We start from the raw sequence: 20202 nt of genomic DNA on the forward strand, positions 1-20202 counted from the left end.
CACTATAACCAATGCATGGTGTGATGTAACCTCTAACAGTTGTTCTCCCTTTTATTCCCAAAGTATTTGTTTTCCAAACTAGTGAAATAATCTATCCAAAATTATTTATAATGAAAATACTCAGAGAAGCTGCCTTCTGAAGATTAGAGACAAATGGCCTGGCAGTCTTCTCCAATTATATTTTAGTACAGGCGGTGTGCTCAAGTCGATAAGGCATTGGACTGGGATTCGGGAGACTTGGATTATAATTCTAGTTCTGTCATTGACCTTATATTTAGTTTCCCAGACCTGAAGAAGAGCTCTGTGTAATCTCGAAAGCTTGTCCCTCTCACCAACAATTGGTCCAATAAAAGATATTACCTCACCTTGTCTCTCTAATATCCTGGGACCAACACAGCCACACCACCACTACATACTGACCTTCTATGTAACTTTGGGCAAGTCATTTCACCTCTCTATACTGCCATTTCCTCTCCATCCCTTGACTATTTACATTGTAACCTCTTCCAGGCAGCGACTCTCTCTTACTAGGTACAGTGTCTGTACAGTGCCCAGCACAGGCCAACCTGATTATGGGGTTTATTATTATTCTAGAACATATTGTAAAAGAACCTAAAGGGGCAGGTTAATCTTTTGTATTAGCTATTAACTATTGCTGAAAGAGGTAAATGCTACCAGGCTTACTCAGGCAAAACTCCCTTTGCTTTCAAGGATTAAGGCCTGGGCCTTGTGTCAGCATACATAAATGATTGTAATGGCTGCTGGGGGACTCATTTTAGCAGGTGAAAGTTAATTTGAAGAACTGTAAGATATAAATAAGCTTTAGCCTCTGCATGCTTAGCATTAGCTAGAATGTTCTCATGTAATGTTGATGGCTTGTGATGTTTACTGTTTTTGCTGATGCTTAATTTTAAACTCCCTTCTTGCAGAAATAATTGAAACAAGTTTGCCCACCCACCCTATCCCTATTTGTTTCCCTGGAATTACAATATATCAGAAAATGAGTCCCAATTCTTCCCAAACATCTGTGCTTTTAATGATGTAAATTTCAGGTGATTCCTCTCCCAGTTCTGCACTGGTCAGTCCTTACTAAAACCAGAAACCCAACAGGCACAGCAAGTCACGTAAGTAGCAGAACTTTTGGGGTTAAGGTAAGCAAATACTTCAGGGAAGAGCTTCCGATGGTTACCATGAGTTTCAAAATATAGGCTTAAGGACAGAGAACCCAGAGTAGTCTCACAGACTTCAGTGGAGTCATTCTGAATTTACACTCAACTCTAACCTAGTATCATTCAGTAGAGAAGAGCTGAGCAGATATCGAACAATCTTGAAAAATTGTATTTGGTGGGCTTGGAGGTATTCTTCGGGGGGGGGGGGGGGAGAGAAGAGTTCCAATTCTACATAACATTTTAAAACTACTTGTTTCAGTGGTTCATACAACTGATGCGGCTTTGTGAGTACTAGCCACTGCATATTAAATAATTCTGACAACCAAGAGTATATGGGTGCATGCGCACATATAAGAGAGAGAATCAACACACAGAAGCATACAATTATACAGCATTGAACTGTTCTCGATGAACTTTAACATCTGTTTAAAAAGCAATGCTGTATTATTCCAAAAAACAATAAACTAAAAATGCCAGATATCTGAATGAGCTTACAGAAATCAACAAAATTTCAGCGATGAAATGTTCTTAGTGATTTGATTTCCTCAAAGATAATCAAACATATGTAATCATTTAAATACTTGTCCTCTCCTGTGCATTATGATGAGTCCAATGTGCAATTATACTGAATCAATCCTAAAATACTGCATAAAGAATTAATCTACATGGAAAAAAAATCAGTTATTCAATGTACATGTCTCCTGCCCCAAACAGCAATCCCATTTAGCTGTGCAAATTGCGTTCCCTGGTTGTGTAGTTTGTTTGTTTGTTTTTTGGGGGGGTTTACAACCACCTACTCTGGAAACAATATCCAAGGGTCCTAAATCACTTCTTCAGGGACATGTCCGACTGAACAGAGCAAGAAATCTAAACAAACGAATTTCTCTCATTCAGTAACAGAAAGCAGCGTGAAACTTTTGGCTATGAAATTGAGAATATCACCAATTACTATAACTAATTCAGAATACTTCCATCTTTTTTCAAATTTTAGGTGAAAACATTTTCCTTTCTTGCGTTCCCTTCTTAATTTGTCTTCTCTGTTAACAGATTGTAATTCAATTCTGTGACCTCTTAATTTTAAATAGAAGAAGTATTCTGCAGTAGTTTGTAAGAAAGGAATACAAAACCAAACTTCTATTGCAGTTGACTGGAGAGAAAAGCAAAAATCCTCCAACACAAAACTGTAATAGTATTGCTTTTCAAAGTACCTTAGGTGTATGCTTAACGTCTAGAACATGCACACAAACTTGTGTGGGTGCATGCGTCTGTCTGCATTTATTTACAAATACGTGTGTCTCAGACATGCATGTGCAAATGGATGTACATACAGTTATTCACATCTCAGTGTGCTGGGATGTGTGAGTATAAAAGAGAATGCACCTAGTTATGTGGGTGCCCATGTGTTTATGCATGTCTGCTGTGGGGGTCCATTCCTTACCTCTGTGTGCGAATACATGCTTCTGCAAGGACACCCATGATTGTGTATGGATGTAGGTCTCTCTGGCTGTGGGCAAACATATCTTACCCATGCCTGATCTGTGCATGCCCCCCTCAGCGTACACAGGTGTCTCTGCATGGAGCCCCACGTGTGCACGAAGGTGCCTATTCCCACATGTTGTGCCCAGCAGCCCGTGCAGGTCTCCCTTTGTGCCTCCCCCCCACCCCCCGTTCGGTGTACACGTGTCTCCCTGTGGCGCCCCTGATTTTGCCTGGGGGGTGAGTGCCACCCTTCTCCCCGCGGTGCCCCGCTCGGTCTGTGTGCGCGGAGGGGGCCTGCGGCTGGGGGGCTGCCCCCCCCCGGGTGCCCTCTCCCTACCTGGGGATGGTGATGCACTTGGTGTTGATGTTCTGCGTGGTGATCGCCTTCTCCAGCTCGTCCAGCTGCCCCGTCTTCTTCAGCTTCTTCACCAGGCTCTTCACCGCCTTCTCGCACCATTTCTCCTCCTGCCCGTTCTGCTCCCCTTTCTTCCAGCCCAGGAGCCGCTTGACGATGGGGGGAGTGAACGGCAGGATGGAGGACATGCTGGCTCCCCTGCCCGGCGCTCCGGGAGGCAGCGCCCCACCCAGCCGCTGCCGCCTCCCGCCGCGGGCGGCCCCTCGCTCCGAGCCCGCCCGAGACCCCGCGCAACTTGGCGGCGGCCCGCCGGGCTCGCCCACCCCCGCCGGGCAGCAGCGCACAGGGCCGGAGCCTGGCGCCTGGCTTCGCTCGTAGCCCGGCCCCGCGGCGCCCTCAGCAGCCCTGGCTGGCGGCGGCAAACTTTGCCCCGACTTCTCCCGCGTTCCCCTGAGGCGGAGACTCCTCCGGCCCCCACCCCCGCTCTGCGTGTGCGGAGAGGCGGCCGCTCCCGCTCATTCCCAGTCTGCCTTGCACGCAAATCGCCGCCCGGCCGCCCCGGCCCGGCTCCCACCCCCGCCCGCCCCAACGCGCTGGCTCGCGCTGCCGAGGGGAGGGGAACAACTGGCGGCCAGCGCCGCCCCCGGCCCGGCAGCGACCCAGCACACGGGAGCCCCCGAGAGCCGAGGGGGGGCTTCCCTCAGTGCCCCCCCCTGCACACCGCGAGGCCGGGGAACGTGGGGGGGTTCCCCTCACTCCTTGTGACCCCCCCTGCACACCGCGAGCGCGGGGGGCTCCTCTCACTCCCTGTGACCCCCCCCTGCACACCGCGAGCCCCGGGAACGTGGGGTGGCTCCTCTCACTCCCTGTGACCCCCCATACACACCGCGAGCCCCGGGAACGTGTGGGGGCTCCCCTCACTCCCTGTGACCCCCCCATGCACACCGCGAGCCCGGGGAACGTGGGTGGCTCCCCTCACTCCCTGTGACCCCCCCATGCACACCGCGAGCCCCGGGAATGTGGGGGGGTTCCCCTCACTCCTTATGACCCCCCTGCACACCGCGAGCGCGGGGGGGCTCCTCACTCTCTGTGACCCCCCCCCGCACACCGCGAGCCCGGGGAACGTGGGGGGGTTCCCCTCACTCCCTGTGACCCCCCATACACACCGCGAGCCCCGGGAACGTGCAGGGGCTCCCCTCACTCCCTGTGACCCCCCCATGCACACCGCGAGCCCAGGGAACGTGGGTGGCTCCCCTCACTCCGTGACCCCCCCCATACACACCGCAAGCCCCGGGAACGTAGGGGGGCTCCCCTTACTCCCTTTAGCCCCCCCATACACACCGCGAGCCCTGGGCACGTAGGGGGGCTCCCCTTACTCCCTGTAACCCCCCCCCATGCACACCGTGAGCCTGGGGAACATGGGGGGCTCCCCTCACTCCCTGTAATGCCCCCCATACACATGGCGAGCCCAGGGAACGTGGGGGGGTGGTTTCTCCTCACTCCCTGTGACCCATCCCATACACACCGCGAGCCTGGGGAACATGGGGGGACTCCCCTCACTCCCTGTGACCCCCCCATACACAGTGAGCCTGGGGAATGTGGGGGGCTCCCCTCACTCCCTGTGACCCCCCCATGCACACCGTGAGCCTGGGGAATGTGGGGGGCTCCCCTCACTCCCTGTGACCCCCCCGTGCACACCGTGAGCCTGGGGAATGTAGGGGGGCTCCCCTCACTGCCTGTGACCCCCTCCCTGTGCACATGGCAAGCCTGGGGAACCTAGGGGCATTCTCCTCACTCCCTGTGACCCCCCCCCATGCACACGGCGAGCCTGGGGAACCTAGGGGGATTCTCACTCCCTATGACTCCCCCATACACACAGCGAGCCCAAGGAATGTAGGGGGCTCCCCTCAGTGACCGCCCCATACACACAGCAAGCCCGGGGAACATGGGGGGCTCCCCTCACTCCCTGTGACACCCTCCCCCCATACAGCCAGGCAGGGCAGGGGGCTCGCCTCAGTGACTCCCACACACCCAGTGAGTAGAGAGGGGGCTCCCCTCAGTGACCCCCCCATACACACAGCATGGGAAGAGGCTCCCCCCAGGGACTCCCCATACGCACAGCAAGTAGAGGAGGGTTCCCCTCAATGACCCCCCATACACACAGCAAGCCAGGGAGGGGAGTCCCCTCAGTGACCCCCTCCCCATACACACAGTGAACCCACGGAGTGGAAGTCAGGGGTCCTCTCCATTAATCACAATGCCCAGGGAGTAGAAGGGGGAACTCCACTCTATGAACCACCACCCCCAAAAAACTCCCACAGTAAACCCAACTGCATGGAAGGGGGATCTCGTCTCAATTACACACGTACACACACAGTGTGGGGAGACCTCCTCTCAGCTAATTACCTGCCAGCTTCAGAGCATAGGAAAGGGTGGATGACCTCCCCTCACTCCCCCACCCGCATACTCTAGAAAGGGTAACAATTGACCTTCCTCTCCTGGCCCCCTCATATATCCCCACAGAGTGCAAAGGGGGACTTCCTCCCCATGAACCACCCCCTAAAGAGGCAGACTCTACAGAGAGTGAAAGGGGGGGAACTCCTCTCAGTAAAGGTTACACACACACCCCCACTGCTGGGGGTGGTTCCCCAATCCCCCACTGTGGGAGCTGTCTGAGTGTAGGAGAGTTAGGCAAAACTGTGTTAAAAATCTACACTAAGAATGATCTGTGGGGTTAAAATGTCATTGAAACTCGTGCTGCAAAAAATAAACTGATACAAATGGCAGTCCCTCATGGCCAAAAGAAGAGACACAGGAACTGGAAACTAGAGTGTTGCATGCCAGAACCTAAATAGATAGGCCCCGGATGAAGCTATGTCTTCACTATAAAAAAGACTTGTTTTTACACTGAGAAGTCCTGGTGGCAACAAGGCAGTGTAATTTTACCTCGATGTAGCTAGCTAATTTGGTATTCCACTCGCCCACCTTGCCACTCCCTTTGCTAGTCTCCCATTATCTATTGCTCTAAATCAGACACAAATGGCACAGTTGAGACACTACACCAACGTGCATTCTCTTACATTCAAGTGCCTCAAATGTTGGGTGCTCATCCAGGCCAATATTTCAGAAAGTAGCCCTGATTTAGTGACCCAGTTTTTGGCTGACCAACTTGAGACATCTTGAGTGCAGAGGTGCTGAGCACCTGTAAGTCTTCTTGGCATCATGCTTGTCTACACTTACAGCGCTTGGTGCAGCTGCACCTCTGTAGCGCTTAGTGAGGACACTACCTATGGTGACAGAAGCCCTCCCGTCAACATAGCATGTCTAATTTGGGAGTTCAGTCAGTATAACTGCATCGCTCAGGGGTGTGGAAAACACCTGAGTGACATAGTTGTACCGATGTAAGTTCGTAGTGTAGCGCTGTAGGATTCAATTTGGAGTTGTGGTTGCTCAACGCCTTTAAAAATGAAAATTTTTACAGATTGTCACCTTAAAATTAAGGCACCCAAAAACATCAGTAGGTAGCCAGCTTTCCTGCTCGTTGGTGGTGTTTTTTTGTTTTGTTTTTTTTTACCACTAGACAGATTGGGCCAAATTCCAATCTTGCTTATTCTGGTGTAAATCAGGAGTAGATCCACTGAAATCAGTGAACCATAACCTGAACTTCACCAGCACTGTGGTCAGCACACCCGAAAAGGAAAAGTATTTTGTCACAAGATGTAGAATTAATTTTTAAGATGATGAATATTAAGATTTTATAGGACCGCTTGTGTTATTTCTGGGTTTACCTGTCAAAAAGAGCTATCTTAAGAAAAATGTCTCTCTGAACCCCTAGACAGTATTTCTTTCAGTATTTCAGAGTGTTAATGGAAAAATTAACAGACAGGAAAATGACGGGATCGTCCCAATTTTACATGGTCTGGATATCTTTTCTGGTTTATAAAATGTTTGATGTCTTAGAGGCTCTCTCTAGGCTGAAGAAGTACAAGTCTTGTATAGTAATATAACAATTGTCTTCACCTTTTAAAATATATCTTATATCTTGTATTCATACCTCTGTAACACAGTACGGGTGCAGAGGCATCATCCACTGGATTGTGTTCGTACTGAAATGTAAAGATATGTAGTGCAAAGTCTTACAACATGGTAAAAGTTCTAACTCTCCATGATTTATGTATTTGAAAATACCTAAAATAAGCAATAATATTTTCATGGATAATATGCATTTCTTAACCTTTTAACAACAGATTAAAATATTGACAGTCCTACTACAAATCTTTGCACAGCTGGTTAATTAATAAGGCCTATTAAATTGATAGGAATGGGGTTTAAACTTTACCTTCTAAAAGTTTTAGATTGGGCTTTGAGTGTCAGCAACAATATTAAATTAACTGGTATTATGAGAAAAAAATAGCTCCTCTTCAGCACTCTCTCTCTCCCCAGAATGGCTTTTGGCTGCTTTCAAGATCAAGGAACAAATTCTCTGTTCCCTTTGTACCACTAAGGTAGTAAAAAGGGAGTTGGGGGAGGGATTTCCCCAGGGATTTAAATTAGCAGGGGAGTTCAAAAGGACTAAACTGGCAACATTGCATGTAACTAGTTGACCACTGGGGGTGGGGATGGGGGAATTCAGGGGGGATGTAGGGAAATCCCTGAGTGCAGGAGTTCCAAGCAGGCACAGAGCTAGGTCAGCTAGTTCCCGAGCACTTTCCCAGCTACCAAGTGCCATGGACATGCCAGGACAGGGAAGATACATGGCTGGAGCATGCAGTGCTCTGACTATGCACAGCTGGCAGATGGTTCTTTGAGGACAGCAGGTGCATGTTGGAGCAGCCCCCAGGATGCACTAAACTGTGCTTGGGGCAAGGGAGGGAATCAGGGACTGATACAGCTCTGCTCTTACTGTCTCCCTCCCCCTTTCTGCTGCATCCAGCTATTGAAACATTAAGTCTACTTTCTTTCTGGTTATCTAATGCCTATCTGCGCATACCCTTGTATTAGATGCAAAGCTGTAATCTCATTTATCCATCAAGATAAGGTGGGTGAGGTAATATCTTTTACTGGATCAACCTCTGGTGGTGAGACAAACTTTCGAGCTTACACAGAGCTCTTCTTCAACTCTGGGAAAGGTATTCAAAGTGTCACAGCTAAACACAGGTCTGAACAGATAGTTTAGCATATATAGTCAGCACACCCACCTTGTCTCTCTAATATCCTGTGACCAACATGGCTACAACAACACTGCATATAATCAGGGCTGGTGTAACCACTAGGAGAACTAGGTAGCCGCCTAGGGCGCCAAGATTTGAGAGTGCCTCTCACCCCCACCTGCTGCTGCTTCCGCTCTGCTTGGCGCGTAGCGTGCAGGGCAGGGGGAGGAGACAGTGGGTTCCTCCCCGCACGGCCAGGAGGGGCGGGCTGGCTCGACTCAGGAGACTAAAGGTGGCTTGTCCTGCTGGGGGCATCTCGGTCCGCGCCCCAGCCAGGTCAGGGCAGGGCGCTTGCTCACGCACCAGGAGTCCAGGCGTGAGGGCCGAGGCTGGGTCTCAGCAGGGAGCCGGAGGGAAGGGGGGACCGGGTTTTGGCGTTGGGAGACAGAAAGACGCTGCAGGGAGCGAGGTCCCTGCCCCATGGAGCCAGAGGGGGCTGGCTTCAACAGCTCGGGTCAGACTTCACACGTGTGTGGGGGGCGCTGGTGGCATGTCTGGCTCCCCAGCCTGGCCTTTCTTACAGGAAAGATTCTGTAGGGCTCCCTCGGGTGCTCTGCAGCCTTCATCGCCCTGGCACTGGCTGTCCCCTGAGGTGCTCCTGTTCTGCTGTTTAATTATTCCCCCATTTTGTTTTGTTTTATTTCTATTCTTGTTTGACTGTTTATTTCCTTGGATGCTGCCTCCCACCCCAGGAAAAAAGTATATTAATTAAATTGCTAACTGAAATAAAAGTCAAGAAAAATTACTAGTAAATTTTCCATTGTGAAATGGTCACTTGCTCACATGTGGTATTTTGGATCACTCTTTGGGCAATTAATTATTTAACTTCTTGTTTATAAGATTGGTACGATCTGGAACTATCATTTGCTGTTTGTTTTTTCCCCCAGGAAAAACCAAAACAGATTTTTTCCTTCTCACTAAAAAGTAATTTAAAATGAGATGAATTTTTTGTTCTGAAACCTTATGTTATTAATGTAATGGTCTTTGTATATTTTAAGCTTGCAACGTTAATATTGCATTAAATATGATTTTGCATATTACTTTATGCTCCGGGGGGAGGGGAGGAGGAGGGGGAGGGGGACCACAAGGTGCAAATTTCGCCTAGGGTGCAAAATATCCTTGCAGCAGCCCTGCATATAATATTCATCTAGGTACTTATTCATACACAGAAACTTTGCTGTGTAACAGAGCAGAAGGACAATTAAAAGGGAAGTGGGTATCTTTGTGAAGTTCACCAAGAGTGATGTGGTTAACCATGACAGTATATTGCAATCGATTGCCGAAGGTGGTTCTGTCCAGCTAGAGTCATTCATTGGATAGTGGGGGTGACATGTTCAGCGTCATGGCTGGATAAATGACTGGATGAAGTGGTAGGACATGACCAAAGGAGGAATAATTGGGTATGCTGTACCAGATGGCAATTTTGATATTATTTTTAGGACCTCTGGGTGGCCACTGGTAATTCTAGGACTGAGCAGTTGGGAGGCAAGAAATCCATCTGTGTATGAGTGAGGACACCCATGTAATGGTGAGATAAAGAGATACCTGGTCTCTGGGAAAGGCAGAGCACACTGGTGAGAAGTATGAATTTTTCATGGGAGCTACGGTGGGCCATTGGGAAATGTTAGCATAGAGAGGGAAGATAGACAGGCGAAGAAAGGCAAGTGGTTTGGTAGTGTTTGTGCGTGCTTTTGAATGAGGCTATATTAGAATGTTAACTTGTAAATAAGAGCAATGACCTTTATCTTTCAATCTCTGTCAAGCAAAATATTACGCACAGGGGAAGGTGTGGGAGCTTTCCATGGTTAAAATAATATACATACCATCTACAGTATAGCATTTATATACATACAGTACTATCAGACATGCAAAACAAGCCTACGGGGTGAGTCAGACACAAATTGAGAAAAGCAAGGATATTCTGATTTAACTATTTCTGTGCTATGAAACATACAACTCACAGCAAAGACTAGCTATTTCAAGGTTCTACACTATTATTCCTTTCAAGGTATGAGGAATATATATGTGTCCAAACAAAAGCTGCTTTGTTGGAAGTCAGTTGTACTGTGCATTAATATATATGTCTTAATTCAGCAATATATTTCAAGGCACACTATGAGCACAAAAAGCACACGTTTATTTGAAATTTTTACTTTCTCTTGTTACAACTAACATTACTATAAGTGAAAGAAATGAAAAAAAATTGTTCCACCTCCTGCCCCTTCTCCCCCCAGTCTGTGTGCTATGTGCATATGCAGCACTTTGTGTATAGACACTTTCACTGCCTCCCCTATGTAGTCCATTAGTCATTTCTCTGTCATTTGCATGGGTCTTTCACACAATAACAGGGTAGAGAAAAATGTTTAAAAACACATGCAAAAGTAATTGTAAAACCGCAACAATTGACAGAGTGTGCTAGGAGAAGATGTAGTATCTGAAATACTTTTTATTTTATGTTTTTTAAATTGACTAGAGTTCAAAATGGTGGTGTCCCTTAAATTCAGCGTATGCAGTTCTCCATGAAAAAAAAATAATCTCACAACGCTGAGCATCTACTTGAGCTTGGCTGTGAGGTTCTTTACAAATTTTAGTAGAAGTGGTGCACAAGTAATATAGGTCTTCATACTTAGTCCACATTAGTTAAATCAAAGTTTACTCAAATTATCTTTCATAGGCCCCCAACTTAGAAAAGCGTATGCTGAAGTGAGAGGCTACATCGGGACACAGTGAGCAACGTGTGCTACAATAGAGCACAGGCATTTCAAATAAAAGCCTTTGAAAGTAGCATTTTCCAGTCTTTTTCCAAACTATGGACTAGCTTTAAACTAATTTAGCTGGGGGGAGGAGGGCGGGAGGGAGAATCATCTGCTGCGCACACCCTTGTATTAGATGCAAAGCTGTAACCTCATTTATCCATCAATGTGTCCGTATTATGGACCAAACCAATACCAAATACTAATGTACATAACAGACTCTAATGGTGCCAAAGCAACTGTTAAGCCAAGTCAGTCAATAATTCAGGTTCAAATATATAGATATGTATTAATAAATAAGTCTGGATGGGTTATTTTGTCTTTTTAAATGCAGGTTATGTGACCTTCCTTCCATTCTGTGCGGTCACACATCAAAGGGCAAACAGACACAAATACCCCAAAATGTACAGAATAAACATAAAAACTGTTGTACAAACCAATGAAAAGTAACAATTTCAACATTTAGTCTTGTTCTCTGTTCTTTCATTATGTTTTATGGATGGATTTTTGAGCTATATATTTGACTGACTGCTATTTTTTAAATTTGTTTTGCAACTTTATCACTATAGTAACAAGTTTACGTTTTGCGTGGCTGGTTTTCACAGTGACATACATACATTAGCCTCTGCTTGCAGAACTTGAGTCTGCCTTCCGTGTCACCCTCAAACTTCTGCTGAAGTCACTGGGTGTTCAGATGCACAGAGGCCTGGTCTACACTAGGCGTTTAAATCGGTTTTAGGAGCCTAAAACTGATTTAACGCCACAGCCGTCCACACTAGGAGGCACCTTATATCGATTTTAATGGCTCTTTAAATCGGTTTCTGTACTCCTGCCCGACGAGAGGAGTAGCGCTAATATCGGTATTAACATATCGGAATAGGGTTAGTGTGGCCGCAATCGACGGTATTGGCCTCCGGGAGCTATCCCACAGTGCACCACTGACCGCTCTGGACAGCATTCTCAACTCGGATGCACTGGCCAGGTAGACAGGAAAATCCCCGCGAACTTTTGAAATTCATTTCCTGCTTCGACAGCGTGGAGAGCTCATCATCACAGGTGACCACGCACACAGCTCATCAGCACAGTTAACAATGCAGTCTCCTGAGAATCGAAAAAGAGCCCCAGTATGGACCGCTCGGGATGTAATTTATCTGATCGCTATATTGTGAGATGATTCAGTGATAACATATCTGCGTTCCATAAGACGATATTTATAAGTATTTGAAAGAATTTCTAAGGCTATGTCGTATAAAGGCCACAGCAGGGACTCCGTGCAGTGCAGAGTGAAAGTTTAAGGAGCTCAGACAAGCCTACCAGAAAAACCAAAGAAGCAAACGGAAAGGTCCGGGGCAGGTCGAAAAACATGCCGCTTCTATGATGACCTGCATGCAATTTTAGTGGGGGCTGCGCCACAAGTACCCCACCCCTGACCGTGGATTCCGAGGTGGGGGTTGTAATCTCTGCCATGTCAGACGGGGAAGATGAAGAGGAAGAAGAAGAGGAAGACCTCGCAGAGAGCACACACAGCACTCCGTGACCCCCAGCAGCCAGGAGCTTTTTTATCACCCTGACGGAATTACCCTGCTCCCAGCCCTCACAAAGCAACTATTCCAGAGAATGACGCCATGGAAGGGAGCCTCTGGTGAGTGTACCTTTGCAAATAGCAAACAGTGTTTTTTAAGCAAGCCTTTTTTAATGATTGATTTGCCCTGAGGACTTGGGACGCATTCGCAGACAGTATAGTTACTTAGAAAAGTTTTGTTAACATGTCCGGGGATTGAGAGGAAATCCTCCAGGGACATCTCGATGAAGCGCTCCTGTAGGTACTCCAGAAGCCTTTGCAGAAGGTTTCTGGGCAAGGCATCCTTGTTCCGCCCACCATGGTAGGACACTTTACCATGCCATGCATGTAGCAAGTAATCAGGTATCATTGCGTGGCAAAGCATAGCGGCGTATGATCCCGGTGACTGCTGGCATTCAAGAAGCATCCGCTCTTTATCTTGTTCTGTTATCCTCAGCAAAGTGATATCGTTCAGGATAACCTGGTTAGAAATCAGGAATTTAAGTAAGGGGGGTGGCCATTTTTCTACTGGGTTCGTGGAATGCAGCAGCTTAAAAAAAAAACACTTCCTGCACGTAGCGAAGCGGGGGTGGAGGGGAGGAGTGAAATGCCGATGATCTTTTCTGTTTGGTCACCGGCGAGGGCGATCTTCCCCAAGCTACCGACAAGCAGTGGGTGGGGGGGAGGGGGAAGGTTGTTGATTAGCAGGGAGCTAGCGTGGTATTAGCCATGCGTTGGGGGGGGAGGGGTAAATCACTGAGACAGTGGCTTACCATGGCCGCATGCAAGCTGAATCCTGATGCCTGGACCTGTGTCCCTGAGATCTGTAACCCAAGAGCTGCAAGCAGGCACTATTAAGATGAAAAATGCGACCTTGTAGGGAAATCACATGTGCTATGTAAGGTGAATAGTGCTTTTCACTGTGAAAGAGTATAACCATTGTTCTGTAAAAATGTATCTTTCTAAATATTTATCTCCCTCATGCAGCTGCAAATTTTTCAAGCGTCCCTCCTCCATCCCAAAGGCTAGCACAGATAAGGCGGAGGAAAAAGAAGACGCGAGATGAGATGTTCTCGGATATATTATGGAAGTTACACGCAATGAAAGAGGTCATCTGAATGAGTGGAAGGACGTGGTTTCAAATTACAGGAAAGAGGCCAGTGAACGTGAGGACAGGAGGGACAACCGAGATGAGAGGTGGCGGCAGGAAGACCGGCAGGAAAATCAGCGGTTGCGGCAGGAAGATCAGCGGTGGCGGGATGCAACTCTGGGGCTGCTGCGTGATCAAACTGACATGCTCCGGCGTCTTGTGGAGCTTCAGGAACGGCAGCAGGATCACAGAGTGCCGCTGCAGCCCCTGTATAACCACCCTCCCCCCTCACCATGTTCCTTAGCCTCCTCACCCAGACGTGTAAGAACGCGTGGGGGGAGGTCTCCGTGCACCCGCCCACTCCACCCCCGTGGACAGCCCAACCAGAAGGATGTCGTTACTCAGAATTTTTTTTTTAATGGCCTTCTCCATCCCTCCTTTCCTCCTCCCAAAGCACACCCTTACTTCTCACCCACTATTTATAATGACTCAATAAAGAATTCATGCTTTTTAAATGAGAGTGGACTTTATTTGCATAAGTAAGCTGTACTTCGAAGGGGGAGGGGGAGTTGCTTACAGGGACTGAGTCAATCAAGGGGGTTGGTGTTCATCAACAAACACAGCATGTCACACTGTACCCTGGCCATTGATGAAGCTCGTTTTTCAAAGCTTCTCTGATGCGCACCGCTTCCTGGTGTGCTCTTCTAATCTCCCTGGTGTCTGGCTGCGCGTAATCAGCGGCCAGGTGATTTGCCTCAGCCTCCCACCCCGCCATAAAGGTCTCCCCCGTACTCTCACAGAGATTGTGGAGAATACAGCAAGCAGCAATAACATAGGGGACATTGGTTTGGCTGAGGTCTGAGCGAGTCAGTAATGTGCGCCAGCGCGCCTTTTAAACGGCCAAAATGCACATTCCACCACCATTCTGCACTTGCTCAGCCTGTAAATTGAACAGATCCTGACCACTGTCCAGGCTGCCTGTGTATGGCTTCATGAGCCATGGCATCAAGGGGTAGGCTGGGTCCCCCAGGATAACGACAGGCATTTCAACATCCCCAACTGTTTATTTTCTGGTCTGGGAAGTAAGTCCCTTGCTGCAGCCGTTTAAACAGAGTAGTGCTTCTGAATACGCGAGCGTCATGAACCCTCCCTGGCCATCCCGCGTGGATGTTTGTGAAACGTCCCTTGATGATCCACCAGTGCTTGCAGCACCATTGAAAAGTACCCCTTCCGGTTTTATGTACTGGGTGCCCTGGTGCTGCGGTGCCAAGATAGGGATTTGGGTTCCATCTATCGCCCCCCCACAGTTAGGGAATCCCATTGCAGCAAAGCCATCCACTATGGCCTGCACGTTTCCCAGAGTCCACAACCTTTCGTAGCAGCAGCTTAGTGATTGCTTTGGCTACTTGCATCACAGCAGCCCCCACAGTAGATTTTCCAACTCCAAATTGATTCCCGACTGACCGGTTAGCTGTCTGGCGTTGCAAGCTTCCACAGGGCTATCGCCACTCGCTTCTCTACTGTGAGGGCTGCTCTCATCTTGGTATTATGGCGTTTCAGGGCAGGGGCAAGCAAGTCACAAAGTTCCATGAAAGTGCCCTTACGCATGCGAAAGTTTCGCAGCCACTGGGAATCGTCCCACACCTGCAACACAATGCGGTCCCACCAGTCAGTGCTTGTTTCCCGGGCCCAAAATCGGCGTTCAATGGATAGAATCTGCCCCATTACCATCAGGATCTCCAAAGCGCCGGGCCCGCGGTTTGAGATAATTCTGTGTCCACGTCCTCATCACTGTCATCGCCGCGCTGCCGTATCCGCCTCTTACTCGCCTCGGTTCGAAGGTCCTGGTTCAGCATATACTGCACGAGAGTGCGCGAGGTGTTTAAAACATCCACGATTGCGGTATGGAGCTGAGCAGGGTCCATGCTTGCTGTGCTATGGCGTCTGCACGGTTCACCAAGCAAAAAAGGCGCGAAACGGTTGTCTGCCGCTGTCAGCGAGGGAGGGAGGGGTGAGGCTGTACCCAGAACCACCCGCGAAAATGATTTTTGCCCCATCAGGCACTGGGATCTCAACCCGGAAATGCCAAGGGGCGGGGGAGGCTGCGGGAACTATGGAATAGCTACGGGATAGCTACCCACAGTGCAACGCTTCAGAAATCGACGCTAGCCTCGGACCATGGACGCACACCACCGATTTAATGTGTTTAGTGTGGCCGCGCGCACTCGATTTTATAAAATCTGTTTTACAAAACCGGTTTATGCAAATTCGGAATAGTCCCGTAGTGTAGACGTACCTTAAGACTTCAGGACCAGCCTTGCTGTAACCAGGGCTGGCTCCGGCGTTTTTGCCACCCCAAGCAGCAAAAAAAATAAAATAAAAATAATAATAATAAAAAAGCCACGATCGGCGGCAGCTCTACCACCACCACTTAGGGTGACCAGACAGCAAATGTGAAAAATTGGGATGGGGGTGGAGGGGTAATAGGAGCCTATATAAGAAAAAGACCCCAAAATCGGGATTGTCCCTATAAAATTGGGACATCTGGTCACCCTACCGCCACTTCATTCTTTGGCAGCAATTCGGCGGCAGGTCCTATCCGCCGAGAGGGACTGCGGGACCTGCCACCGAATTGCCACCGAAGAGCTGGACGTGACACCCCTCTCCGTTGGCCGCCCCAGGCACCTGCTTGCTGCGCTGGTGCCTGGATCCAGCCCTGGCTGTAACCTCCGATACGGTGAAGCTTGTTTATACAAGTGGTTCTCTACCTTTCCAATCTACTGTACCCCTTGCAGGAGTCTGATTTGTCTTGCATACCCCAAGTCTCACCACACTTAAAAATCTACTTGCTTCCCAAATCACACATAAAAATACAAGTGTCACAGCAATTTTTCAGTGATAGTGTGCTTACTTTCTCATTTTTACCATGTAATTATAAAATAAATAGACTGGAATATAAATATTGTACTTACATTTCAGTGATACTTGAGCCTGTTTTTTCATTTGTGAGCCTTGTCATTCTGGGAGGCAGTGAAGCAACAACAACAATTACGTTTTTCTCCACGTTGAATCTTCCTACTCTCAGGGCCAGCGTTAGGGGGTGGCAAGCAGGGCAATTGCCCAGGGCTCCATGCCACAGAGAGCCCCACAAAGCTAAGTTGCTTGGGCTTTGGCTTCAGCCCCAGGCAGTGGGGCTTCGGCTTCAGCTTTCTGCTCTGGGCCCCAGCAAGTCTACCACTGGTCCGGGTGACCCCATAAAAACACAATCACAACCCACTTTGGGATCACGGCTCACAGGTTGAGAACTGCTGATATAATACATAGCGCAGTGTACACAAGTCTGTATGAAATCTTAGTTTGTACTGACTTTACTTTTATATAGCCTGTTGTAAAACTAGGCAACTCTCTAGCTGAGTTGATGTACCCCGGAAGACCTCTGTGTACCCCCCCACGATACGCATACCACTGGTTGAGCACCACTAGTTGTGAAGCAGAATGGCAATCCCAAAGCGCTCCAATGCAACACAGTGTACAAACTGGAGTTTTTGTTAATAATTATCTGTTTGCAGTAAAGTTGTTTTATAAGAGAGTTCTCCTAGCTAATGTGCAGAACTTGTTTCTTGGCATATGTAGTCACATGTTGCATCTGCTTGCATGCATTGCCTTTTCCATTTTTCCATATGCTGATCACTACTGGGCTGTGCAGCAAAATGCAGAGCAAGATCAGGAGGACGTGCCCACATGACCCTGAGGGGGCAGCAGCTAATGGCTGTGAACAAAGTTCTTTTACCAGAAGGCAGCAATTGCAATAGAACAAATTTCCATGGGGAGGGGTGTAGTGGGTGGTCTGACGGTTGAAAGATAGGGGTACCTTGTGTGGAGAGGGGATGCAGCAGGACCACCTCTCCCCATGGTTTGGAGCAGTGACTTGAAATTTGGTGGGGGTGAGGGGGCTTTGGTTCAGGGATGATCCTTTTGCCATCACTATGAAAATCCATACAACTGTGATCAAGTTATAAGCTTTAGAATGTGCAAACTGTGAGTTTTCTAAGTAGAGATTTCGATTTTAGCAGCTACAATTTCTGAAGATTCTGTCCTCGTGGAGCATGCTTGAGACTCTTAATGTTCCTAGTGTCGACCCAGATTGTGCATATACCAATCCTCACAGAGAGACTGAGCATAATATGTAAATAGATTTGGTGCCATTAGGTAGTGCTCATCTGCAGTATGTTGCCTGGGTTTTGTAGGACCAATAAAACATGTTGTGAGCCATTCACAGCGCATTCTCTGAGCAACTCTTAATAGATGGGAGAGCTTTGTGCATGACAGAGGAGGCCTCATGGGGTTGACCCCCAGCATAAACCACAAATGTCTGGGGAGGGCCTAGACCAATCTTTCCAAAGGTGTTAACAATCTTGATTTAATGGGCAATTAATTATCTTTAAGGTAAAAATTCTAATGTAGACATATCCATGAAATGGGCAGTATAGAGATGGAGACTGATGATGCTTAGGAGGTTGATTGTGCCTTGGGATGTTGTAGTGCAGGATAGCATACTGAACACATCGGCCCACACTGAGGCATCTCTTGCACCTCTTGTGAACACTTGTAGACCCAGAGCTGCTGAGATATTACACACAAATGGCCCCGTGTTGTCATTCTTTGTTAATGCACATATTTCCTTGTTCAAAATGTTGCAGACCACCACCAATGATTTTTTTTCTTTTTTAATTTGTAAAGTCCTATTTCTCTGTTGCATGGAAGTTGCTGCTTATGTGACCACATCGAGATGGAGGGAGAGTCTCTTGTGGTGTGTAATCTAGCAAAGAAGTTGTATCCAGAAAAGATGTATGTCCAGGTTTGAAAGCTCAAAATACAGAGGCTCATTACCAGCTGGATTCCAGCTGTAAGCATTTTATCTGAAATGGGGGATTCTTTCTGCACGCTTCCTATTATGGAGTGCCTGTTCCCTCTCTGTTCCTTGCTGTTTGTATACTCACCTCCTTGCCAGGGCACATTTATTTAAGTCTTCATTTTATTTTTTGAACTGGGCATTCTATATCCAACTGAACTTTTAAAAAGCTATTTAACAAGTAAATATTTTTTTCCTTTATGAATGGGGCCCTGCCTTGCTTTTGCAATACTACCTTGTCCACAGCTACTGGAATATCAGATACTCTGGTACAAGAATACACCTCTTTAAGGAATACTTTATTGTACACAAGGGAGATTCACAGGGAATATATTTTAACTGAAAAAAAATCACATGTATTGTTAGAAAGTGTTACTAATTGGCTGCAATCTTAGATACCAGCGATGGGCTCAGACCAGAGTATTGGAACTGAACACTCCTGAACTTTGGGAACATTCAGATCTAGATTAAAACCAAGCCGCCTACATGCCCATCTGTTATATAAACAATTTGTGCTAGAATTGGGCAGAACGCAGATTCTCTTGCAATGTCTATCATATGTACAAAGGAAAGATTTAGGTCTCCATCCTGCACCACTGAAGTCAATGGGAGTTTTGTTACTGATTTTAAGATGCATAGAGTTTAGTTAGTGTTTACTCTTTCCTCTAAATGCAAGTAAGCAGCACAAGTAAAAATGTTTGCATTTTAAAGGTGTATTTAATCATTTACCATCCTTTTTAATTTTTACCTCTTTTGATCTTAAATGTTCTGGCCTCTGAGGGGCAGTTTCCGTAATATCAAACAAGGATCCTCTTCGTCATAGCAGCAGAAAAGGAGTGGCACAGAATGATTTGCCCATGAGTAATATGTCAATATTTATACACAGTTTGCTTAGATAAGAACAACAACTTGAAGATGTGTGGGAGAAGCCCCGCTTGGCTAGTCTTTGTGGAGCAACTCTTCAAACACTGCAGAATCCCAAGTGTTGATTTTGCCTGCTGACAGTTCAATGTGTAACTGAAGAAAGTTTCTTCCTTAAGATCAAAAGCTGTGCCACTGCCATCCCTCAGCTCTTCACTTCTGTTGGGATTCCAGCTACAGCATGCTGACAATCACAGAGGGAATGCAGCCATGCTGAGTGTAATTAATATAAGGATCCCTCTAAGCACAAGGCACTTCTGAGTGAGGGGAAAAACGCACTGGTCTCCTTAATACTTTTCACTCAGTCCCCTTTAGGGTGTTCTGTATTACAAGATGCAGTTCTGTGGGGAGTTGCTCTTCCCCTTCCTAAAATGAAGCCCTGTTTAGGAGAAAAAGTGACAGGCATAGAAGTTACATAGAAAGGGACAGAGATTGCAAAGGAAACACTCCTGCGCTGTGGGGGGGGGGGGAGAGTTGTTTATTCTTTGTTTGTTTGTTTGGACAGAGATTAAGGCCCTTTGTGTGAGGCTCTTTGATGGCATGTCTGACGCACTTTCAAGGGTCTACCAAAGCATCCCCAGTCTGTCAGAACAGGGAAAAACAATCAAGACAGACCCCCAGTCAAATTCACTATATGCAAAAGGGGGATTCTACTTTATATGAACACCAAAGGCAGAACTACTAGCCCCAAGGATTCAAAAACCATGAATCAAGCCCCCAGAATATCATGAGATTGGCTTGAAAATCATGAG

General features: G+C 47.5%; 1 protein-coding gene across 7 annotated transcripts in view; it reads right to left on the reverse strand.

Moving 5' to 3' along the window:
- Positions 1-20202, reverse strand: part of SMAD3 (SMAD family member 3) — a 376021-nt gene that overhangs the window by 95687 nt on the left and 260132 nt on the right. For 3 of the 7 annotated variants that reach the window (XM_044980012.1, XM_044980010.1, XM_044980013.1), the window contains exons 3-4: positions 7058-7109; positions 2986-3152 (exon numbers count right to left, since the gene is read on the reverse strand). The exons of 1 other annotated variant lie outside the window; for it this stretch is intronic. In XM_044980012.1, the coding sequence (XP_044835947.1) occupies positions 2986-3152; positions 7058-7109 (219 nt within the window). The remainder of the gene's footprint in view (positions 1-2985; positions 3153-7057; positions 7110-20202) is intronic. 3 more of the 7 variants (XM_044980014.1, XM_044980016.1, XM_044980015.1) reach the window with 1 other exon arrangement.

The sequence above is a fragment of the Mauremys mutica genome, chromosome 11 (genome assembly GCF_020497125.1).
Source record: "Mauremys mutica isolate MM-2020 ecotype Southern chromosome 11, ASM2049712v1, whole genome shotgun sequence".
In the NCBI taxonomy this organism is placed as follows: domain Eukaryota; kingdom Metazoa; phylum Chordata; order Testudines; family Geoemydidae; genus Mauremys; species Mauremys mutica.